Source organism: Patagioenas fasciata, chromosome 17 (genome assembly GCF_037038585.1).
Source record: "Patagioenas fasciata isolate bPatFas1 chromosome 17, bPatFas1.hap1, whole genome shotgun sequence".
In the NCBI taxonomy this organism is placed as follows: domain Eukaryota; kingdom Metazoa; phylum Chordata; class Aves; order Columbiformes; family Columbidae; genus Patagioenas; species Patagioenas fasciata.
In genome coordinates this window covers 2,432,415-2,458,397 of record NC_092536.1, presented here as the reverse complement: position 1 = coordinate 2,458,397, position 25,983 = coordinate 2,432,415, and the positions used below count along the sequence as shown (strand labels likewise).

General features: G+C 40.7%; 1 protein-coding gene across 2 annotated transcripts in view; it reads left to right on the top strand.

Annotated features, from left to right (window-relative positions):
• The window catches only part of TMEM132C (transmembrane protein 132C), a 167,547-nt gene that overhangs the window by 121,712 nt on the left and 19,852 nt on the right, over positions 1-25,983 (top strand). For both annotated transcript variants that reach the window (XM_071815948.1, XM_065851926.2), the window contains 2 exons: positions 2,704-2,887; positions 23,674-23,817. In XM_071815948.1, coding sequence (XP_071672049.1) covers positions 2,704-2,887; positions 23,674-23,817 — 328 coding nt within the window. The remainder of the gene's footprint in view (positions 1-2,703; positions 2,888-23,673; positions 23,818-25,983) is intronic.

Below are 25,983 nucleotides of genomic sequence, written 5' to 3'. Positions count from 1 at the left end.
AGCATATTTATAAATTAAAATACATCTGGGGAGTGAACTGGCGCAGGGGAACTCTCAATCCAATCAAATTAGACTCATATATCCGCCCCGGAGCAATTTCTTAGAAGCCGTGCCTTCATGAAGCTTCATCTGTAATCACTACGTGCTGTGTACTTTAGAAAAGTTTTGTAATTACTTGCTGTTCCGGCTGCTGAGCAGTTCTAAATGTTAGATATTAAGGAATTGCTGTTTCAGTCAGTGAACAAGCTCTGAACATTAAATATGCTTCATGAGAAGTTTTTTCTCAGCCATTACACATCTCTGAAGGCGTATTTTTTTTCAAGTGGATGCTTTCCCAGCTGTTGATCATCTCTCTGTTTCTTCTGTATGAAGAGAGAAGGAGGAAACTGATGATAGTGCGACATCGCATAAAGTCTTAATCGCCATGGAAGGAGGTGGGTGCATCACTCACAAGTGCAGCCGTTTAAATCATGCAGATCATCCTGAAAAAGCGCCAATAAAACCTTCATCTTATACCATGCGTATTTTTGGACTTTTTTGTATCCTGTATTTTGCCGAAGAAATATTTCAGCAATGTTTTACCAAGTTCTGATAATAATTTTGGTACCATTTTTTATATCTCTCCACCGCTCCAGCTTGATACCTTGGGAAGAATCAGCCTGACTTTATCATGGGGCACGAAGCCAGTTGGCTGAACTAGCTCAATGAGCACTGGAAATCCAAACGAAGCGGTGGTTTTGAGGCAGCGTTTGGTGGCGATGGCTGGAAATGAGCTTTTCCCCACCCAGAGCGCTCTGGTCCTACGGGCAGAGCTGTGGGGCTTTTGCTGTAAAGCTGCACATTCCCCACCTGCTCAGAGCCCCTTTAGAGAAAGTGGAGACTTCTTGATCACAAAAGCTTTCCTGACATATGTTGCCTCTTAGAAGAACTTGGAGGCATGCAAGAATTTCCTCTCTATTTAGCATAAGTGAAAGCACTGAGATAGTCAATCACATGTTAAAACTTTCTCTCTGTCAGTTACTAAGCATCAGATCTGGCAACGGTGAAAATAATGGCATTTCAGGTGCCATTAATCTGAGGTATAATGGTGCCTTTAACAGCTAAATGAACGCTGTAGCTCAGGTGATTCAGGTATCTTTGCATATAATCATGTTCTCAAATAAATGACAAAGTTCAATCCAGTATATATTCATTTGGGATGTCCCAGAAGTGTGTAAACTAGAGTTCTCACAGTTGTCTTGTATATGCAAGCTGGAAGATTTATTTAGTAGGAGCTCTTCAAGTGGGAATAGGCTGGTCTTGAGTTATGAATCGCTACACCCATCCATCTATCCCATTACTACCCAAAAATCACTCTTTAAATGCATGGAGGAAGTAAACCGCTATTGCAAAAGTGTTACGATATCTCTATTTTGACACAGCAAGAAACCAGCAAGGAAATAAATTTAAAGCATTAGGCAGTACTAGGACTTTTCAGAGTAAGCCATCCAAATGAAAACCCATAATCAAAGTAATAATTATCAGGGGAACGCATTTGCTTTCAAAGTAATCATGCAAAGTAAAGCGCAGAATATGTCTTAAGTAATAAAAAATGGTGATTTCTGTTCAAGAGGTAAAAAGAAAGTCTAGCACTTGAGAATGTGCTTTGTACATGATCAGTTCTTGATGGATTTTCTCAGAAATGGACCTTCATGTATTGTACATTAAAAAAAAAAAGAGGAAAAATTGAAGCCGTTAATGTGATGAATGCATCCGAAGGTGTGAGGAAGCTGGGACTGGGTTACTGGAGCTGGGAAGATGCCTGTCGTTCCCTTCATTTGAGATTTATTGCGGCATAGGGTTAGGTTAAAGTAGCATTCTGTGAAATATCAAGACTTTCTACACTGTGGAAAGACATTTAGAAAGTTCCAGAATGGTTAATGTTTATTTTCTGATCCATATAATTTGTACTTCTTACTTATTTTTAATTAAACTAGTAGATAGTCCAGCGAATTTCTATAATATATTCTGTTTATTTCTGGTGTAGTTAAAGAAATTTAATGTGAGGAAAAGAATTTCAGTGTGTCTTTTCGTATTTGTTATTCAAATTATCTTATGCCTCCTGACTTGATAGTATATTTTACCTACCATAGCTTTGTTCTTCCTATTTGGGTTTTAATTTCCAGGGCATACCTCTAAGTTTAAACTAATCTTGTCGTTTTTCCATCTAATCATGTTAATTGTTTCAACAGTTTCCGTGCAGCATATATGACCTTCAATTACACTGAGTTTTATTGCTAAGGATTTATGTGATTTTGATGGTGGACATATAAAAAGATGCCTTGTTTTTCTTTTTGACCGTGCTAACTCTTCAGTCTTTGTGAGCTGCTCTGGACTTAATTTTGGTTGATTAGAATCAAATCCATCTTGCAGTAGGGTTGGATCATACTTGCAAAATCATAAGAAATGGATAGTGGAATAAGTATATTTTTTGCTTTCATCAGATACCATATCCTGGATTTTGTCCCTCCACATAGCGTTCGCAGCTGACCCATTTTGAATAACTCCGGTTTGTATGCTCTGAAAAAGTTGTCGATTGGAAAAGGCCTTGCGTTGTATCTGCATATAAATAGCTGCATTTTCCAGTAGCTAATATGATTCACTTCATTTGCCTTCTCCAGCAAAAGTAATAGCTCTTCCCTTTCCCTGTTTTCCTCTTTTCAGAAGTAACAGTTTATTCAACGAGGTCGTGCAGATGAACTTTGAAATAGCCAGTTTCAGCAGCCTCTCTGGAACGCAGCCCATCAGCTGGCAGGTGGAATACCCTCGGAGGGGGACAACAGACATAACCTTGTCAGAAATCTTCATCTGCCAGAAGGATCTTGTTGGAATTGTGCCATTGGCGATGGTAAGAAACTGTTTCAGCATGTGGCTCCATCTGATCTGTATATGGTCTCAGAAAATGTATGCCAGACCTCAGATAGATGGGCAAAGGGGCACGTTCTGCCCCACCACCCCATTTGATAGCTGTTGTGGTCTAACTCAGCCCCACGCAGCCACTCACTCACTCCCCCCTGGTGGGATGAGGGAGAGAATTGGGAGAGTAAACGCGAGAAAACTCATGGCTTGAGATAAAGACAGTTTTTGCCTCTTCTGTGCATAGACTTGGTGGTGAAATTCTGGCAATCCTTTTGTTTCAACAATATTCAGTGGTTTGCAACAGATAATTAGATGAGTATTGTTTCCTGGAAGTCGTAGACTTCAATATATTCTTCCCCTTTGAAGAGTAAAACTGCTGCTCATATCCAATGGGGTCATGCCCAGCAATTTCCTGATCCAAAGTCTGTGAAGTCAGCGGAAAGCCTGTGCTACATTCCAGAGCTGAGAGGGAAATAATTGTCCTCATTAGCTGTGGAGTTGAACAGGGAATACATGTTTGAGCTTCTGTGCTCTGTAGACTTGAGGATGTGCATAAGGAAGGAATCTCTAGTCAGATTTAGTTTTGAGATAGATGACTTTGTAGGTTCCAGTATCATTGGTAGACATCTGTCTGATGGCAGAGTTAGCATATTCGTGTTCGTTTTTTAAAAGAATTAGTCAACTTCTTCTCTGTATTCCACATCTGAGGGACTCAAGATTTTTTTAGTATCTCATATCAGTGTCTAATGCCTTTGCACTTCCATTAAAGGTTCAAGATTTGCTGCGGCCTTGTGTCTATTCTAGATCAAAATTCTTCCACTTACAAGGGTACCTTTAAGAACTGGAGGCCTGAATTAATTAATTTAACGGTGTATGAACCATATAAGGCAAGATCATTTATTCCCAACAGATGTGCCATTAGGCACTCTGGGTTGTGCACAAGGTTCAAACAAGGAAATCATTAAACCTTTCTCTTTGCAAAGCTTTCTCCTGTTTGTTTATCACATTTCTGTACCTTGTGATAACACTTGGCTGGAGCCAAAATATACTGTGTTAACAGAACCCAGTTGGATGGGATACCAATGCAAAATTGGCTTTACTAGCGGGATATTAGTAGATAAAGGGAATTTTCGGAGTTTCCTGTTAGCTGACACTGCATATCCAGCCAGGGTGTTTGTTCATTTCGGTATTAATCTCTAGCTGAGCTGATTACCTGGCAGTGCTGTTCAGAAACAAGAGTCACGCTAAAAAGAGAGGGTGATCCTGTATATGCTGAGAAGTCAGACCACAGTCTTTATCCTGACTACACTCTGTAAAGCAACAGCACTCGATCACGCACAGGAATTAGGTCTCAGTGTTCATTGGCAAGTGTGTTTCATGGTCCTCTAGAGGGTAAGGTAGATTTTGTTGATTGAAGTATGGAGTGTTCCTACAGCAAAACTGCTGGCGTCAAATGCAGCATCTTTCATTGAGAATTTTTCAATGTGGCCAAAAAAATTTGAAAGAGCAGCCCAAAGATACTGTACTATCAATAGGTCAGGATGTAGGATCCGACCAAGTCTGTGCCATCGGCCTGATGGGCACCCCAGGCAGCGTTTTTGGGGCTGAAAGCAGCAAATGTGTGCTTGGTTTGAATACAACATAAAGGTTCTCTCTGACTCACAGAGTCTCCTGTGATCCATTCCAAACTTATGAAGCAAGAGAGATCATGTATCCTTTATGGCTCTATGCCTGATTACGTTACAAAAAAGAAGTAAGATGAAAAACAAGAGGGCCTTCAAAAGGCTAGTGCAATTGTTGCTGCAGAATTTGGGAATGAAAGGGATTAAAGAATTGACATTGTCAGAAAGAACTGAACCTGAAATTTTAAAAGAGACTTGGATCAGCGGAGCAAGCGGTAGGACACGCTTGCTGAAAAATCGATGGAAATTCATCATACAATCAAAATAGAGGGGTTTAGTACAATCCATACTCTGTGTGCCTGACTACTGGGCTAAATAGTGGATATAAGTAAGAAACAACAACACGGTGATGCTGCTCCGGTGAACACCACCGTGAAATAAAAGGAGCAAGAGATGTAGAAACTACTGGGCTGAGAATAAGCGTAATAACTTTTTTCCAGAAAAAAATGAGATGTAAATTTGAGGTCAGTATATTTTTTTCCTGAGCTCAGAAGTTAATCAATCTGAATAATTTTGGAGGACATTTCACCCTTCAAGGTATTTAGAGAGAAAAATGAGACAGAAATGTTAGGAAAATGTATTTCGAACCGATTCTGTTGCTTTCAGAAAATATATCCTACTGTCTGCTGTAGGAAAAATCTACCCCAAAGACTTAATCTTCCAGTAGAGAAAATCTACTGAGTTGTGCCTGCTTGTAGCATTTCTGATTTCATGTTACTTGTTGCAGGATCCATTAGGAAAGTGCTTCCACAGAAGCTTAATTAATTATCTACTAAGCCGGTTTTGAAAACCGCCACAATTAATCACAAGTAACCTCAGAAATTGCCAGTTAATGTGTACAACGTTGCTTAACTTCCCACATTTTCCTCAAATTTCTATATTCTCATGAGCAAATGCAGCCAACTGTGTTGATTTTACCGCTTGAAAAGATTAAAAAACTAACGCAACAATTGTTCCCGGTTGTAGGATGTGCACACACCCAAACCCCACTGAAGACGTCTGTGTGTTTGCATTCAACATGGGATCATGTTTTAGGAAATTCAGTGAGATTTCTTTTCATGCTTTAAATGGATAACACATTAAATTCTGCTTTGGGCTAGAGCAAGGTAGACCCTGTGTATAAGTTCATTGTTCGATCCCAGGAAGGCAAACCAATATTAAAGAACTTCTTCGATGAATCAATAGTTTAATATTTATGCAAAACCATCTGGGTCCCCAGGTACGTAACTGAAGTATTAGCCCTCCAGTAGCAGGATCAGCTCCCTCTGATTTAGTTCATCTCTAACTGCATGAAATCCAGATATTTAAAATGCTGAAGCATAAACCCAATATCAGGAGGCTAATGTGAGAGTTCTGGTCTGAATTTACTCCAAAAGATATTTGTCACCATGGGAAGCCATGTAACTTGCTCATCTATGCATATTTCCTCTTTATAATAACATTAATACTAAATTTTCAGTGGGTCTTTCAGGCTTCGTTCATCAGGCTCTATAATCCGTTGGTAACTTCCTAGAAGTAAATCAAAGCTGGAACTGCTCTCAGGCATCATTTAGAGGTTCTTACTGCTGTATCACACCACACGTGCTCAGAAGTTGGTATTTTCTCCTCAGCTCTATCAATAGGTTTAAAAAAAAGATACGATCAGTCGCTACGCATCCGGCCTTTCTGCTGATGTTGTTTTGCATGTACCTTTCTTCACATTCAGAACTCAATGTATTGATGGTTCTGATGCAGAAGTCAGTGAATGGACATGTAAGACACAGAGCTGTGACAAGCAAAACCACTTTTTTTTCCCATTTTTATGTATGCTTGCTTTCCTTTAAAACACAGATGATGGAAAATTTAGCTCCCAAAGCAATCTTTGTTATATACACCCTTCTGTGTGCCGTTCCCAAAGGTAAAGATTTCGTAAGGTATTTTATTGTAATGAAGTCCCTGCAATACCATTTTAAAGTGTGGTCCTAAATAACTAGCATTTTCATTCCTGCGCAGTCTGTGATTTCACACCATACAGCTCTGTCTGTTCCAAGGTCACAGAAGTGCCGAATTCTCACTCCTGTTCATCTTTGAGTCTTGAATGAAGTGGAGGGCAATAGACACGGAGCTTTCCAGAAGATAAAACCTGAGGCTGTATAAACACAGCCGTTTCCTGATTTGCTTCGCACACACAAACAAACAGATAATCTGCATATCAGACTTCTCAGCTGACACTTATTGTCTCAGATAATTATGCTTAATGGTTGGACTTGATGATCCTAAAGGTCTTTTCCAACCTAAGGGATTCTATGAATCACATCAAGTAAGCACTGCGAATTGAAATAAATTTATTAGATGTAAAACTATCATTTTACTGTTAGTAATGTTAACTGGGATGACCTAAATCAACTATGAAGCCCTAAATAATACTGTGAAGCCAAGGGTTTTTGGAGTTCCATTACAATACCGAGTCCATTGTGTGAAAGATCAGTTACAATCTTCTGATGTCGAGGGAGAGGCAGTAACCCAGACCACTTACACATCTACAATTTCCATCGTGACAGGTTACAATTGTTTAAATGGGGATAACGTTCCTTCCTTTAGATTTATGGTGGATATGATTTCACTGAAGTTTGTATTACTGCTCTATATTTACACCAGAGTAACTCAGGAGGCTGCGCACCTGCTTATAAATGGCCCTGTCACATAGTCTGTTGAGCTGTGACTAGCAATGCCTATCGATTAATCTGATCTGTTACGAATTGGCTTTTTTGTTGTCTGCCCATTGGGAAACAAAGGCAAAAAAAAGGCTGAACTGTTGTTCATTGATCTCAAATTGGTCAAAAGATGCAGACAACACAAGGAATTCAAAATGGCTCAATTTAGCAGTGCCTTTTTAAGTCCCAGTCATCATTCCTACAACCCCTGCGCTTTTGCTTCTAGCTTCTGTTTTCTTTACTACAATCACATTCAGTCCTGCCTTGTGCAGGAAATGAGAATGGATCAATAAGGCTATCTCAGCTGGCTGGAATTAATATTTCCATTGGATCGAGTTGTATGCCATTTTCTATGCAGCACACCAGTATGTGTAATTTCCTCTTCCAGCATCCCTCACATCTGACAAAGCTATTGAATGGATTACTTTGAGATTTTTAAAATGCTGATGAGACTTGGGGTCAGCTGGCTTCCAGGTTTTTCAAGTGTTCTGTAAAAGAGCTCCTCCATATAGAGAAATTTTGGGTTTCTTGGCTAATTTTCCTTTCCGTATTAGCGAGATATCAATATAAGGCTTAATATATATGCTGCCCAACCTCAACAAAAAATTGCAGAACAGTGGGAATGTGCAGCGAGACAGCCAGGGACTCAATTATTAGATGCTCAGTGTTGTGGTAATACCTAAATGCTCCCCACAAAGAAGAGCATCTTATAGCACTAAATCCTGTACAGGCAAATGACAGGCAAGCAAGAATGCTCTAGAACGTTCTCAGTCCACAAGCCAAGCTGATGAAAGCCAAGGTGCTTCGGTGCTGATTCGCAGCATCGCAGGTCAGCCTGAGCGAAGTCCACGTTCTGCTGCAGGTAACTGTGCTTCACGGCATTGCATTGTGTAACGTGAAGTCTGGAGATTCTATTCTTGTGATTTATTGAGCAGGATTTTGGGACCGCTTTAAGTATTGGCTCAGGTTTGTGATGCTGCTCCATCAGAATAAGACATCTTAAATAACAGTTTATATTTGAAATGACAGCTGATTAAAATTCTGATTGTTTAACATAACCACATAGCCAATTTCACAGCTGCCACACACGTGTGAGCAGAGACCGTGCGGAGATGTAATAATGAGCCAGCGGACACCCGGATGATAGCGCTTCAGAAGGGCTTTCCAGGGCTGTGTATTTGGATGCTGGAGCTGCTAAGGACTGTGTGCCAGGGCAGAGAAGCCCTTCTCACCTGGAGCTGGAGACCATTTTCAGAGACTGATATCCTGCACAAGTCTGCAACTGAAACAGAGCTGGAATTTAAAGACAGAGAAGTTACCAATTTGTAAGACTGTAGTGCGCAATAAGGAATTCAGACTGACCAGCGTTCACTCATGGCCAGCGATGGGAAACAAATGCTGTGCCTGCTTCTGAGTCTGGGGAGAAAGGGAAAAGGAGGTGGAAGAGCATTGCACAGGTCTGTTCATGAGGTGCTGGCAGAGCTGGAACTCAACAGTCTCGATTGCTGAATTGCGCCTTATTCTATGGAAGTCAAACCGCTAGTTTTCATCTAAAATAGTGCTCTCTCATTAGCCTTAGCTAACAATCAGTTGTCTCGACTTAACCGATACAATGGTCAATGGTCTCCACTTCAGAGCGATGCTGGGCTGAACAGCGGCTGCCAGAGCAGGGCCGGCGTGTTTGCAGACACAGCAGTTGCCCCGCCAGCGTGAGCATCCAGTGGGCGAGCTGTGACCATACCAGGAAACAGGAACGTTTCTCTTAATTGGCATCTGCTAATGATGATTTTCATCTGTTAAGAAAGTTTTAGTATTTCGGGGGAATATCGCATTCTTCACAATCAGGTGAAATAGTCACCGAGCTGAATTATGAATTGTTCAGGCTGGACTTTAATTAGTGAGGTCCTGAGGTGCTCCAGCTTAGACCGTGAGACTATCTAGACAGCAAGGAGATGCTTTACTCTAATGGAAGATAATGAGTGAGCGTGGGGAAAAAAAAATCATCAGGACTTTTATAAGCCTTGGTGTTATAATGAGCTACCCCAAGCATTAAAATCCCAGCAACTTTTCACCTTCAGTTTGCTATTAGATGCGTGTTTGCCTTCCCCCGCTCTCAGTTTACAGTTCATTATCCAGCCAGACTCTCGTCACCGCAGATGTTTGCCATGGAATTCGTTATGAATCTGTACTTCAAACTCAGTAGTTGTGCTTGAGGGAGATAAAGCGCTGAAGCCTCGGGCAGGGTTTGGTGCGGTGCTGGGGAGAAAGCCAGCCCGGGATCCTGGCCCTTTCCTTCCCTGTCTGTGCGGCAGCTGCTGGGAGGACGTGGGGAGCAGCAGTGGCGATGGGTTGGGTCTGTTCATCATCCCCACACCAAAAGGGTACCGAGACTGTACCAAAGTTTGGGTACTAATAAAACTTACCTTGCTACATTCATGAAGGTCTTTTTGCAATGCCCCATTGCTGTGGTGGATGCTTTACAGAATGTTACTGGGTTGTTTTTCCCCTCAGAACCAAATCATGCCCAATATTTAAAGCACCAGCACCATAGCATGAGCATCAGCAAGCCAGCGTGCTGGTGAGAGAGGGAAATTCAGCAAGCAAATGGAAACAAAAGGAACCCTGACATTAATTTTAATCAGGTCCTAGTCATCGAATTTGTCCTTTGTATTTTTTTCTCTAGCAAAGCTGATTGTCTTTCTGCAAGATTTGTTACCTCACAGAACAATACTAGAGGCTGTAATAATGTAATTTATTGCTGCAATTTGCTTTTGGAAATCCTCTATTAGTGAAAAATAGCAACAGCGCTGTTTTATTAATTACAGTAGTTGAATATTGAATGCTGACTGTCACTATCGGGATTAGTGACTGTGCTGTTCTCTGCTCTCCAAGGCCCTGTAGGACCAGAGCTGTGCGTGTTTTGGAGGTTGTGAAATGAGTATTTGGATTAAACTAAATAAATGTAAAAAAAAAATAATCAAGTTCGCTGGGGAGTTCAAGAAAATGATAGATGGAAACATTAGTCTGTAAATTCAGTATTGAAAAACACACCAGTGTGTTACTGCACCACATAATGTGCTTACGTATATATATGGTATGGTTCTGCAGCATAGCCCATTTATCTATACCTTCCACCCCCAAACTGCTTTTGACAGTTCAAACATTCAGGTTCATTATTGAGTTTTACTCTCAATATGCCATTCCAGGGAGAACTACTTTATCTCTTTTTTTCTTTACCTTGGAAAGTTTTTACCTTGGCGTAGCGCTTTTATTTTCATTTGCATAAACCAGATTTTACCAGAATGTAGCTGGGGTATGTGGATGAAATCCCCTCATGTGACTGAAGGTGAAGTCTCTTCTTTGGGTATGTGGATGAAATCCCCTTGTGTGACTGAAGGTGAAGTCTCTTCTTTGTGTTCTGAGACAACGCACAATGGAGTGAAATCCAAAAGGCTTCCTATAACCTCTTTGTGATCTTGAGCTCTCGTTTTGGAGAGCTAACAGAAGGCAGAAGGCATCCTGCTGCAGATACGGTGTCAGCCCCAGCAACCAAAGCCGTCAGTCTGAGACCTGGCCGTACTTTGGAATCATTTTGTATAGGGTACTACGTGCTTGCCTGCCAATACGGGGAAGTTTTGATACGACTTGAAACTTGGATGGAGCCAGCAGAGAAGGCTGTGTTTCAGATTCTGGATCTGGGACAAAACGTCAGTGGCGAGCGGTGAAAAGCGGAGGCTAAAGCGGAGCTGCCAGCTGGCACGAGGTGTCCTGCGGCATATGTTTAAAGAATGCCTGGGAGCTTCAGGACCGAGCTTGGTGTGGCGATAAATAAGTCATTCGAGACTGAGTAATTCCTCCTCTTACCTCATTCAAATTATAGACTACTCATTAAGCACCGGGAGACTCTGATATGCAAAAATAGGAATTGTCTGCTGGATGGGGAGCCGCGTGTCTGGAGCTGGTTCTGCCTCTTTTGGATCTTTGGCAGCACTCAGGTCCACAGCAGTTTACTTGTCTTTAAAATGGAAACAGTAGTTAAAATTTCCTATGTTATAATGTTAGCATTTGCCTTACAGCAGCGTTCTGTACTGCTGATTCTTTATAAAGGAAAATCCCCTGCTTAAACATGAATTCTAGTCTCCTCTGCTCAGTCCAGGCAATGTTGGTTTTGTCCTAAAGAGTGAAAATAAGAGTGAAGCGAGGTTTTTGGCTAGAGGTGATGTCTTTTATTAGGTCATCCAACAGAGCTGGAAAAAACAGACAAGCTTTCAAGCACACAAATCTTCTTTTCAAGCCTCTTCCAGTTGCTGTGAGATGCTCAGATAGAGATAATAGTCACTATGGTTGCTCCAGGTTATAGTGACAAATAAAATACTGCTTTAAAGAAATGGATTTGATCCCTTTGTCCTTCGTATCATGGGCTTACGCAATGGTCATAGCGAGCTGTTTGAAGGATGCTTCTCCAGCCGTGAGCCTCTAGCCAGCAGGATCTTGCAGAGCAACCCCTGAAGGCAAACTGCGTTTTAGCTTGAGTGAGGGGGAGATAATTCAATCTCTGATTATACATGTTTTATACATTTACTTTGCTTCCTTCTGCATTTGGGCCGGTTTTAGTTCCTATATATTGTAAGACCCACCAGTCTATTAGCCATATATCTGGTCAATCGTTTAATTTTTCTGTGTCACTTTCTCTCATCGTTTTAACCGTACCAGGTTTCTGGTGTCTGTGCAGTATCTGCTCTCATTAATGCAATAACCTTGTTCCTACCATCTGTCTGCTTCACTTTTGTGGACCTGCTATGAAGTCACTGAAATAAATAACCTTTTTGAAAAAGAAGAATAATCTAGGGGCAAGGACAGAAAATAATAATGAGTATTTTCTGCATTTTTATTACTGCTTTTTCCCAGCAGTTTCATAAGAATCTCTGTTGTATCTTTGTTACAGATTTTACTTGTTGAAAATTAAAGCTGTAGAGCCAAAATAAGAAAAGAGCAAGTAGAAATTTTCTCTTGCTGATTTCAAAATAGGCGAAATGAAATCAAAATAATTTAGCAGAAGCTGTACTGTGATTTAAATAGAGTTCTGACATCCACAAGCTTGAGCCAAGTGTTCCTATGCACTCCATGGACAAAAATTGAGGACCTTAAGGAACCTGTAGATGAATATTGCATGTTAGAGGGAGAAAGTAACTAGTAATAATCTGTATTTTCATTGACTGTGAAGGAGTTTCTACTTCTACTCTAAACAAATGGAGTAGGAACAGCGGCCTGTACAGAAGTATCTGTGAACATCGGACGCTCACTGTAAGGCTTATTTAAGCTCTTCCTAACTCCCGTCATTCAGAAACCGTGTGAATGGACCTCAGCTTTACTGAAGCCACTGACAAAATGGATTTCAGTGGGGTCAGGTTTTAAAAAATTACATTTGCAAAATATTTACAGTAAGAAATATCTGGGATAGAAATGTCCTACGGATAAAATGAAAAGTACTGCCTCTGCCTGCCTATAATCAAGTATGTGGCTTCTGTTAACACAGAATGCCTCATAATCTTGTTTCCGTTACTGTTGTGTGTGTATTTCTGTGCATATAGATTACTCACATATATACATGTAGTGTGTAATTGCGTGTGCATCCGTGCATGTGTCCTAATATGCCTGTATATTTTCCGTCTCCAACTGCCTATTGATTACAGCTATTACAGCAATATTATTATAGATATATAGCCAACTATATAACAGGGCCGCAGGCTTAATTGAAATGAACATGGGAAGGATTTCAAATTGCTAATGAAAATTGCCTTTTTACTACCAGCTGTATTCCCACGGTCGTCACAGACTGGAGGCATCACCAGGGCTGTGCCGGTTCTGCTTGATGGCGGAGTGAACCCAATTTAACTGGGGTTCCATTTCCAAATGCATTCAGGCTCGTGAAAAAATAAAGCTGCCAGATCTTGAGGCCAGAAAATGCCCTTAAATTGACAAATTTCACATATTATTCTTTTTGCAACAAAAGAGAACTGTAAGCCATGAAATTATTCCAGCAAGAAGATATTATATCGCTCTATCCATGGCTGCCTAAGCATCCATGAACTATTCCATTATAAGATCACCAGGTGGCTATTGCCTTTCTCTCCCATTCAGGCTTTACCAATATTCCCACTCCCGTCTGTGATAAACTTAATAGGAGCATTCAGCAAGGAGAGGTGTTCATCATAGCTGAAGGCTTTCGCGGGCAATTATTCCTTAGATGTTTGAGTAAATGAAAAGCTATTTTCGTGATTAGAAAGGATAGAATGTGTTGCAGTTTCTGAGGCCATTTTATTGGCATGGCTTTTGGAATCCCCAACAAATATTTATCCTTTGCTGGAAATGTTGTGAGTAGCTGCAGTCACTGAACTAATGCTCTTAATATGTTTCTCTCCGCTCTGTTCTCCAAAGCACTTGGCTCCTCGTCTGAGAGTGCTTGTTAGATAAAAAATTGTATGTATGAGCATGTGTTGTAGCTGTTGTCATATGTCTACCAAACGTATGTATAATTTATGCACTGCACAAATGTATAAAAACATAAAATTTCAAGAGAACTTAGGACAGTTAGTTTGTTGCTTGTGTTCATCAGGTGTAAGTGTATTTCTAAGTGTCTGTGAGTATGCTTATATCTGTAAGTAGCAATGCTCTGAAGCAGCAGTGAAGGTTCTCGAGTATGTCAGTCTCAGAATAAGGGCTTTTAAGCTGTCACTTCACAGCTTTTCATCTGTTTGCATTTCTGTGCTCTAAATAACCAATAATGATGCTGGAGCTGGGATATCTCAGGTAATCACTCACATTTCAACCCGTAACTACAATTTTTTGTCTCTAGATAATGTGTCTCCTATGTAAGTGCTTTCATTTCTAAGTCAATTTAGCAAAATGCTGAAAGTAAGGGATGAAATTTCACAAAGAGGAGCGGGTAGTTTCCTGTGTTACACATATATATCTTTAAAACAATCAGGTTTTTTGTTTCACTTACGTCTAAGTATAGAGAAATAAAATGTGGGCTTCTGCTTCCTATCTTCTCCAGGCACCTTTACGTCCTTATTCTATATTTTAAGTAATTATAGAAAGATGAAATGTGGGCTTCTGCTTCCCATCTCCTGCAGTTGTCCTTAAAACTTATTCTACATTTTAAGTGGTTCCAGAATCATTTCCTTTGAAGTCGTTTTCAGTTACAGACTCTTCCTTTACACAGCAGGAAATACCATCTTTCTTTGAAAATATAGATTGGCTACTGGATCCTGACATATCTGGTCTAGTCAGCAGGAAATCGAGACAGTTTTAGCATAATACTTGTCTTTTTGGTGAGCTGTGTCTAATTGAGTTTGGTGTCACAGCTCCAACAACGCAGAGAAGCCCCCAGCCAGAGGCTCAGTCACTCTTGATATACATTGGTTATGATAGACACTTGCGAAGATAAACTATGCACATTTACAGCCTTTAAGATGGTAAAGGACGACACAATCAAGCATGAAAATGTTCAGTTGATTTTATTTCATGTCCTTGTTAGTTTGCATTTTCCATCACCTTGGGGGTTAGATGATCTAATCAGATCATCTTGTCGGAGTAATTTAGGGTGGTAGGGAGGGCTTGAAGTTGTTTCTTGAGGTCTTGATTCATTAAAAAAAGAAAAGTATGGAATGCAAGTGTAATACATTGTCATGTGTGAGCTCAGCACGTTACTCTGCCTGATTGTAGCAGTGGAACAGCTCTTGGAGCAGGTGGGAGGAAGGAGTTTTGGAGACGTCCTCGCTCATCTGCAGCCTCGCAATCCATGGACACCTCTTCCCTTGCAGAAGGTTTGCTGGTTGTTGCTGCTGGACAATAAAATGGAAAGAAACCCAGTATACTTCAGTATTTTTGAAGTGGTTTATTCAGCAAGAAAACCAAAGCCAAACTGTGTCAGATGGTGTGGGAATGATTTTTCTCATTCCTGGATCTGTTCAGAAAACAACAAGTATCAGTTATTCACCAAGATGTGCTGAAAATCGCTTGATCTATTTGCTCTTTTTTCCTCCTTGCTGTAGAAACAGCCTCTTATCATAGTCACTGCTCAGCATGTTGACATCCAGCTGTCATGTGGAGCCAGAATGGCATTACTTTTATACAAATAATAAGCACAAGGAGCATTGATATCCAGGCAGTGGAACTCTACAAGTAGAAATATTAATGGAAGCACTTGGATACTGATCCCACAAAGGAGAGAAAATCAGATTTCTTGGTTAGTCTCAGTGCCTGTGGTGAACTATTAAAGCTCCAAAATCAAGTTTGCAATTGGTGTTTTGAACTGCGTATGATAGATTTAGTATAAAAATTACAATAAAGTAAATATTTACTTACAAAACAAATTAGTTAAAATAAATCTGAATGTGATTCTCAATTGTTCACAAGTGAAGAAGCAACAGGACCGTCAGAGGTGTTATACCTTTCTGGACCTGTTGTGTCTATTGCTCATTTTTCTGCCAGCCGGGATGCTGTTTACAGCCTTTGCTGATAAGATTATACTTTGTTATTCAAAATTACAAGCAAGAAGTGAGATCCTGTTGTCATAATAATCTGAGTAGTGTCAGACCTCTGTACCTGACCATAAGTCAATGTGGCCTTTCTGTGAATACACAGAGCTGAGTAAGGGCGTTGTAATATTTTTCTTATCACTTTACATCACAGAACAAAGCAATTAACCATGCCTTTAATTGTATTCAGTTACTCCCGTCTCTTCTTATTATATTTTCCAAAAGAGATGGTCACTGAATGATGATAGAATTACATTTAGCAATACAACCTGCATTTGCTAAATCAAAGTAATCTTTGGTTATGTTCCCTTTTGCACGTTCAGATGATACCAGGGTGGATTCACTTCATGGGAAGTGTGGATCAGTCATCCAAGAATCCAAAGATATCTTTCTGCGTCCCTGCCTGTTAATGTATTCCGCATTTCCCTTTTCTGGCTGCAGAGTGTAATCTATCAGAAATTCCACTAGCAGGGTATTTGAAAGCTGCACAAGCAGGGAAGAAAAAGGAATGGTCTGGCGCTAAGGCGGGGGACCAGCAATTAAGATTTATCTCAATATGGAGCCTGTAAACAGAGAAAAGATCATTGATTAAAAAGGTATTGTATTTGCAGAACACCAAGTTCCCATTTAGAAAAGACACTCTGATCTTTGTCAGAAATACATGGCTCACAAAAACTCCAGGGAAGATTATCTGGTCCAAAGACGTTCCCATCCCAGCTGAGCGCCATTTGCTTCCTCTCCTTCCGGCCCCAGGACTGTGCCTCTGTTCTCCTTGCAGTGGTCCAGCCCCAGGAGAAATGGGTGAGGGGGCCCAGCCCAGTCTGCCACTGGTGGACTTCAGCTGTGTGCTGGTGACAGTCAAAACCGCTCTTCTGGGAGGTGAGAAAGATGAGTCCGAATCTCTTCCTTACGTCCCACATTTCCTCCATTTACCACCTTTAAGGCTCCTGGAGACTCAGAGGCATCACATTGATCAAGCTCTTCAAACAGATGCTGTGCATCCTAGGGACAGGACAATGCCAACGTCCACCTTTGGGTCTTTTCGTGGGTGATGTTTTATCTGTTTTTGACTTCTGCATTATTTGTTCTTCAGGGCAGGTATTGTCCTTAATTTTTGTGCCATGTATGTTGTTGGCCACTTATCAAAGAGCTAATAAAGAGAAGACACCTCACAGTATTGTTGTGTGTTGAAAAGAATTAGCATCCGAAATAAACTTTGAGATCCTTTGTTCCTCATCAGAAACAGACTGCAGAAATGGCAACTTTTATTCAATAAGTCTGTTTCTTTTGTAGATTTTGAATGACCTAATTTTTCACTACTATTGATCTGTTTGTTAGTTTACATTTTCCTTGGCACTATGGACCTTAGAGTCATGGAATAACCTGGATTCCATCTGGATTCGTGTTTGAATACTGGGAGGTGCTCTTAAACAGGCAGGTTGCCCCCCTTTGATTGTAGTGGCTTTGCATTTCTTTTGCAATGTGATATTACTCAGCAAGTAGACGTCCTCATGTTACAAACTGATTAATGAAGCAGGGCAGGATTTACATGTGATGGGCGAATAGCACTGAAATCAAGTGAAAAGAGGAAACCAAAATCCAGCCAGCAAAACTGGCCCTTCCCCACTGCCTGCCATGGAGCAGATTTGCCCCAGGGAGGTCCTCAATCATGATGCAAACTCTTTGGTCTATAGAAACAGTCCTGTTCTTCTGAAGTGTGTGCTAAGAATTTAAAAACAACATCAGCTTCTTTCCCTTCTCATCTACACTGTCTGCGAATGTGGAGCGCCAGAGAATCCAGTTGGCAGAAAGCACAATGCGTAATTTACTTTTAATTGTGGGATTATGTAGATGAACAGAGTCAGCTGCCTAACAATGTTATTTTGTTAATCAGCTGTAGTATTAATAACTCAAATCTACAACCGTCATGTTACCAGACTCACAAATCAGCGTAACGATTGTGTGCAGTGCTGTGCATGGCGCTAACCTGGATGTCCTGAAAACTCGTCATGCGTAACTTAGTGCTCATCAGTAGCCTATTTATGGCGCTTGCAACCAGCGTGCGTGGAGTTTACTTTACATCTCCCACATTTCCATCTTCTTCTCTTGTAATGTGTTGCCAAGGTGTCAGTGTTGATCAAGGGTGATGGGTTGAGCAACAGTTGGAAGCACAGTACAGCTCCAGAGGTCTCCTGTGTAGGCATTGTCTCCACCGATTCAAGAGCTGTCAACAGCATGCAAGGGCTTGCTGCTTCTGTCCTTTCTCCATAAGACAAATACTGGTTTGATTTTAAGGTAGACAGTGCCCAACTGCCTATTTTCCACAAACTCTTCCAAGAAACTTTCCTTGTAAATAAAAACATAATTGGCTTTTCTGTGTCACTCCTTCAGGTTTACAGCATAGCTTTGGTACTCACAAGGTTGTGTATTTGCGCGAGGGAGAAGTCTTAATGTTAAGCTATGATTAACATCATTCTATGAGATTCCACTTACAGAATTTTCAGCCTGTAAACAGGACCATTCTCACGACCTCAGGCTCCCGTGGATTTCTCTTGATAACACCATCTAATCGGATTTAGAGTTTAATTAAACAGCTGTCACTTTGCTTCCTCATTCTGCCGCAATTTAGTGTTGAATTAGTTCCTAAATTAGTCATGGCTGAATGCTTGCCTTCTTACAGTTGAGAGGTTGGATGAACATTGGGTTTGCTCTTCAGCCAAATTCAAACAACTAAGGCTCGTATTCTGTATTCTTGGTCTTTGCACAGAGCTCCCACCGCCATCGGTGGAAGTTCCCTGTCTGAAACGGATGGAATACAATGTGAGATTCCTGCAGCGTCAGCCATCGTGTTCCCTGATTTCAAATGACCACATGTGAGCACACGCTTCTTCTCAGCTCTGGCTAGGATATATTAGCTGTATGGATGTTATTTTCCCTTTGTGGTTTTTCTCAGTATCAGTTCTTCTGAGTATTCTGTGGAGTAGCACAATGAGGGCAGTTGTGTAAGAAAATATTCAGACTGATACTACAGCTAATGGACTTTATCCAGATGAACCCTAATGACACCAAGTGTGAACACTATGAACAAAAGTGTCCTAAGTTAAAACTTACCAATACATTTTTAAAGTAATGTCTGATGCACACATTTCAATGGATTACTTTTGAATATCTCCTTCAATTAGAGATGTATGTCTAATCACTAGAGTCTTCTTCTAACCATTAGAAGACCAAGAAAACATGTTCCTTAGTGCTATTGTTTGTTAATAAGAGATGTATGAATGGTAATGATTTCCTTTATATGCTGTATTCGTTGAAGGGATGCCCTGGTAATGGGAAAGAACCATCTGAATTTGGGAGTTTGTGGGTAGTTCTTCCTATGAGCAAACCAGCTCTGCAGTGTCAGAGTAGGATGTTGTTGAGCTTTGGTCATTGTGCTGCAAAGACAGTTTGAGGCTTCCAGAGAAGTCCAGAGCTCGGATCTCCCTTCCGTGTCAATGAGAGTTGTATGTGTAGTTCTCCATTTTGGAAATGACAACCCTTGTTGTTTTAGAGCTTGTAATACACTCACCGAAACGTCTTTCCAACGTGGATATTGATGCTTACTCATAGCTCATCCTCTTCCTGCTTTTTCAATTTACTTTACACTACTTTCCCCATTTTTTAATTTATTGGGAACAAGTCCAAACATTGCTATCTGATGCTTTCAGTCTTTTACCACACAAAATAAATTTGATTTTAAAACTTTAGTTGCTGCCTGCGCAGAAAGTGGATTAATTCTTGGGCGATTTTAAAAATTAAAGAATGTGGAAATGGCCAAAATATTGTGATTTTGAAAAGTGCCTACATTTTGAATAAGTTCTTAGACTCTCTAAAGGTTTCTTAGTAATCTTGTTTGTGTACTCCCAAATTAGCTTGCAAACAGAATAGTATATTTGGTTTAAAAATAAAACATAAAAATCACCACTTACACCAGCTATTTTATTTCCTGTTCTGATGTGAGAACTATTGTTTTCTTAATTTACTTGACATAAAGATTCAACAACTATTTGTGCTTGTCAGTGGATAATCAAGGGTGTTACAGGAGGTGGCAGAATGCAAGGGAGGCAGGTTGGGGTGCAGGATTGGAGCCCCCTTGTCTGCAATGCAGGTCCACAGGGCTCAGGATTGCAGACAGACAGACAGACAGACAGGGTTCTATTTAAGCTCCTTTTATTTTTATGATTTTTGGTTCAGCTTTTGAGGAGTCGTGGCCTTTGGATCCTTTCATACATTATGTAGAGTTTTCTGCCTAACTGCTTGTGTGTGTGTGCGGACAATGGGTCAATTCTCTATTACATTAAAGCTTTGGGCTTTATTGCAGCAATATAAAGGAAACACAGAGGAGGCAGAAGTTGTGCCAGAAGGCTGTTCCATTTTCAGGGATATGGGACACACCTTTTTCTATTTTAGTTCTGAAAGAAAACCCAAAACCCAGACAATAGAACCAAGAGTTGATTCTTTGGGGTTTGTTTTGTTTTTTAATCACAGTTGAATAGCACAAGGCACTTGCAGACTGAGCAAGGGAAGTGGACGGTTTGAAAATTGCTTGTAACATAGTATGTAATACGTTAATTGCTTATATTTCAGTATTTCTTTGTGTGATATGGAAGAGTTATGACTGCTTTGAGTGGGGATGGAACATGAAGGTTTCCATCTCTGCTCAAAACTGTAGCAGGGTGGCTGCCAATGCTGAGGATCTCTGATTGGAATTGTAGCGGCCATCAAGCCATTAGGTAATACCTACAATATGTTCCTGTCCACTTTGTGTACATTATGAATCTGAAATTCCTGAAGTTCTTATTATGCTATGGAGAAGGGCTGGGAAATTTCAGTAGCGCTTTACCATGAGAAACGATGCCTCTTACCATTTTTGGGGCAGATGCATCTCTGAAGTAATTAATAAAAATAGATTCATTCAGATAGACGCCACTTCCTTAATGAAACCATTAGCAAAGGGCAGAAGATTGAGGTTTCTAATTGCTGGTAATGTGCCAGTAGCCAGATTTTCCCTCTTCTCTCGAGAAAGGTCTTGGGAAATTTGAAAAGGTTTTTTAACCTTTGTAATAATGGCTTTATATCAGAGCCACTTAGAATTCAGATGCACCAATAATGGCCTATTGGAAAGAGAGAAACAGAAGTGACAGATAATTACGTAGCAATTGGTAGCTCAGTTCTGCACTATGTCGCGCAGAAGCCAGGAGTATCAGTCACATTTGCCTATCAGGCTTTTCCACTTTAAAGGTGTAGATCATTTTCTTTTGTCCAGTGAAGAAGGATCATATCATTTGGGACGAGTGAAGCAGAATAGACTTATTCCAAATACGAGATATACAGGTTATTGTATTACCATTTAATTTTGAAAAAATGGAGACTACTAAGATACAAGGGTGGGTGGAACCACAAGAGGTTGTGTGCTCTCTCTCCTTTTCTACCTGACTCAAAGAATCTATGTTATTTCTAAATTATGTATAACCCATTCTTCAGAGATCTCTTAGGCTAGATTGTGCTTCTGCCCCAGATGACCTATTCCATCATTTCTCTATCATTATTATTACAATAAAGTTTGCCTTAATGTCAAACGTGTCTTCCTTGTTGCAGCTTAACCCCATTGCTTCAAGCTCTGTCCATGAACATGGAAAATAGGTTGTTCTTACTCATTTTTGGAAGACTTTTCAGTATATAGAGACAGCACTTGGGGCTTGGGCAGGTGAGCAAGCGACTACCGTGCTCCCAGTTGTGGGCTGGAGCTAAACCGTGACAGCATCCTGGTTTTTAAACCCTGTCTCCAACACCGGTTTAAATCCCGTTCTCTGGTGGTGTTACAATGCTTAATATTGGACTTGATGTTGAGGCGGCTGATTCCTCAGCACTGCAGGCATGAGCGGACCTGAGCTGGAGGAAGTTCTAGTGACTCCCAGGCAGTTTGCTGCAACTTAAAGCTGAATTTATTCTGCTGCTTGTGGCACCAAAGTTTCACCTCATTGCATAATCAGGTCTTTGTTTTTATCTTCTTGGCAGTGGCGCAGGGCTTGTTTCTTTTTCCTTGTGTGTGTATGGGATTTTGTGGTTTGTCTTGAACTTCATCAGTTACTATTAAATACAAATACGAGTAAATCCCCAAGCCACAGAGTATGTTTTATATTTGAAACTCATTTCTATTTATGGGATTTCTCTTCCTCTGAACCTGTCCCTTTAAATTAGATTTCTCTATCACTAATACATATCAGTTGCTAAGGAAAAACTGGATGTGAGTAGAAAGGTTTCAAAGCAGAGCTGAGATAGCCTGAGAGGACGCCCTGTCGTTTCTGCAGACTCTCTTGCTGCTCCTTCGCCCTGGAGTCCTTAGTTCATGGTGTTTAACACTCACAGTCACCAAAAATAAGGCTTTAAGGGATTGAGGCAAAAGATTAATTTCAAAGCGTGTACAGCACTTGCAGTAGCCAGACACGCAGCAGAAAATAGGTTGAACCTGCTTTTTGGTGAACCTGCGTGGGTTATTTAATGCTTGTTGGTTTAAAAGTCTGCAGGCAGAAGAATAGCTGGGGTTGCTGCTGAGTTGTTTTCACAATGTTGAGATCTGCTCCTTTGTGTCTGTTTCTGGACTTGTAATACCAGTATATGGAAAGAAATACTTCTGGAACACAAAAATTTGGATGACAGAAGTTCAGCTCCAGAAGCCATGTATTATTTTTCACCAGAGCGCTCTGTTGCTCAGAAATGCTTGGTACCTGGCAGCATTTGTGTGGGGGCAGCTGGGGGGCCTTAGACTTTCTAGTATCGTGATTATAAATCTGGCTCTGTTTGGGAAGCTTTGTTTTCATACGTGCCATAGGAATTATTTAGGGTTCTTGCTTTTCTAGAACAGTCAACATTCTTTTTTGAACTTTTTTTACTTGGATGGGATTTCTTATGAAAGCTGCAGGAGAACCTGAGAATACGAAGTCGCAAGATGAGAAGAAAATTTGACCGAGATTTCAAACTCAATAGATTTGAGTGCCCCGTTTCGTTGCTGCTGCCATCAGTGGCCGCCGTCCTCATGACTTCAGCGCTGAGGATTTTGCTGAATATTTTATTCACTTTATAGAATTGGAAGTTGAAAAGTTGGAAAAAAACTCTTAAGTTCTTTCTGCATGGGAATCTTGGGAATAAAGTGATGCTGAAACAGTTCAGAAATGAAAAGAGTGAGCTTAGTCAATGATGCATTGAAAGGCTTTTATATGCCATGACCCAAGTTCAAACTTCAGATTTCCTTGTTATTTTCCCTGCAGTTAATAGCACCACTAACTCCTTCTGGATTCCTTACATTGCTTCATTGGCCATATCAAAAGAAATTAAACACTCTTGAAGCCATTCCAGATAGCAAGTTCACAGAGAGGCCCTGTCTTTGCAATGCTCTTTGAATCTAAGCCCATTATTTTTACTCTCGAGGCTCTTACATCCTATCCCAAACATTGCCAATCCAATCCAGTTTAGTAAAAACTCTGAGCTCATGTTTTGCAAGGTATATATTGGGGAAAGCCCCACACTTAAAGATAGGTCCTACCTGTGATGTGTCCCTGCCCGGACTGAATTGTGCTGCAGTCATTTTGCTCACTAAGTCTGCAATGCAGCTGACTGTGTTTATTTAGCAGGTAAAATATAACTGGGGTTTTACTTCATTTTACCAAGCTGCACCTATTTGAAGATGAGGTCAGACCGTTCGCCACTGAGAACTAATGCGTCTTAAGATCTTGAGTATAACTCCAGTTGAAGAGCTGAAGCCTTTTGGGAATCTCTTGAGCTGTCTCCGAGCAGCCCTGTGCTTTGTTTTGTGTACAGGACACGGAAATTCTGAACACAGCGATTCTCACAGGGAAAACGGTGGCAGTGCCCATCAAAGTGGTGTCCATTGAGGAGAGCAGCGCTGTGACAGACATCTCGGAGTCGGTTGAGTGCAAATCCTCTGATGAAGACGTCATTAAGGTAAGTTCTTGCCATTATATTGCCTTCTAAAATTTCAGGTCTTTTTACACACAAAAGGATAATAGCCTGGGAACAACCACTAAATCAACTCCTACGAATTAATGGTACTGCTGTTTCAGAAGAATAAGGAGGGGAATTTTTAGGAAAAGAGAGGATAAGGTGCAACAGTACAGCCAACGCACCAGGTTTAAGTAGAATTTCAGTGTTAAGTTTTTATGTGTCTCCTGATTTTAAAATGACTCCGTAATGTCACCTCAAGTCCTCTGTGCGCAGAGTTCCTTCCCTGCAAAGCCAGCTCTGCTGTTAGCACTGCCTCTCCAGATGTTTCTCATCACCTTTCCAGCTGTGATTATCACCTCCACAGCTGCATCAGTGGAATGGATGGGATGAATGTTCCCCAGCAACTGCAACGCAATGTCATCCTGCTCCACTTCTCATGCTGCTGAGAGCTGTTTGGAATTAACAACCAGCTTCTGCACAGCAGTGCCTAGAAAGCATTCACAGGACCAGTCCATCAATTTAACACTAGCAGCTTAATGTCACACAGCAACAAACACCACTGAGGTTGTATTATCTTCAGGCAACACAGCTATTTCTGCTGTGAATATGTAGTTAAAGCCCTGAAGGAAATTCACAGTCGTGGTCTGCGTGGATCCCCTTGCACTTCCCACACAAGGACTTTCATGGTGCGTGGTCTTTGAACAGGGGGGATTTTACCCTTGGTCTGTAAGCATTTTCAAATAGGGAATTTATTACATTATGTGATGTTACAGCAGATAACGCAGTGGGATTTGTGATGATACTCTTTAGGTGTCTTTAATATGCTATCAGCTCTCTTGGATGTATAGTATACAAATAGTAATGCCGCAGCGTTATACATTACAGGCACTTCAGTTTGTAGGCTCATGGAAAGCAATAAAACTCCTGTGAACTTGCAGAATCCAACAGTTTGCTGCACTATTGCTGAATTTATGTAGAAATTATACCAGTAACCGAGTAGGTGGGAAAAGTAGTCATACTTTAAAGTAATGAAACGGTTACAGAAGACTTGTACAGAAAGCTTTCTGCTCTCAGTGGATCCTTCAGAGCCAAACACATCTCTCCAGTTTGCTGGAGCTTGAAGTGCTCCCATATATCACATGCTTTGCAGTTTTTAATCTCAAAGAATTCCTGTTAGCCTTTTTCCTAAGGTAGGCACCTAGCTACAAATCAAAGTAAAAGCCGGAATTTAGTTTAGGAATCATCCTGATTATAACCTTGTTGGAAACCACGTTCCTGAGTAAGAAAACATACAGAATAGCGTGCAGAACAGGACTACTGTGATCATCTAGATTGGTCATCTTGCTAAAACAGCTTACAGAATCTCACCAAATAATTCCAGCGCCATGGGCATTTCTTCTTTCTAACAGCAAAAATGAAGTGTTAAGTTCTTCCATTCAGAGGAAGACTCGGGTCAGGCAAAAAAATACATATCTGATGGGCATTTGTTACATATCACCAGATGATGCACAGAAAATGACAGCACAGTGACTTCCCAAAGAAAAATCCCTCTCCAAATATGACTTCTGCGTTTTATAGGTTTGGAGCATATTGAGCAAAAGAAATGATGTTCCCGAATCTTACAAAAAGGAGAGTGTTCTTACAGAAATTGCAGTACAGGGTGGACTATTGCAGTTCTCCAGCGATTTGTTTGGAAGGAAGGTTTTCTGGAAGCACCGTGTCCTTTGATTAGCACTTGGGACCCTGCTGTGCTCCTCTTTTCTACAGAAATAATTTATCTCCACTAAAAGGGATTCTTAAAATGGAGCCTGTTTGCACTATTGAAGCATTTTCAAGTTGCTTCTAGAAACGTCCCTGTCAAGCTACTCTGAAGTTGAAGTGAAACAAATAACTGGAGGCTAACACACATTGGTTATTGGAATCGACTGGAGAAATTTGTCAGGTGGAATTTCTTTCTCTTCAGAAATGCTTTGAAATTGCTCAGATGAACAGAGAAACTATCTTCTGTATATTTAGAAATGTATGCAGAGTCTCTAGAGCAATGCATCTGTGACATGAGCGCTAACTGCTCTGGAGCACACAGCTCGGTAGAAAATAGAATTCAGGGAAATGCTTTGAACAAAAAGGTTTTATCATCTCATCCTAAAGGAAAAAGGGCTTGGGGTT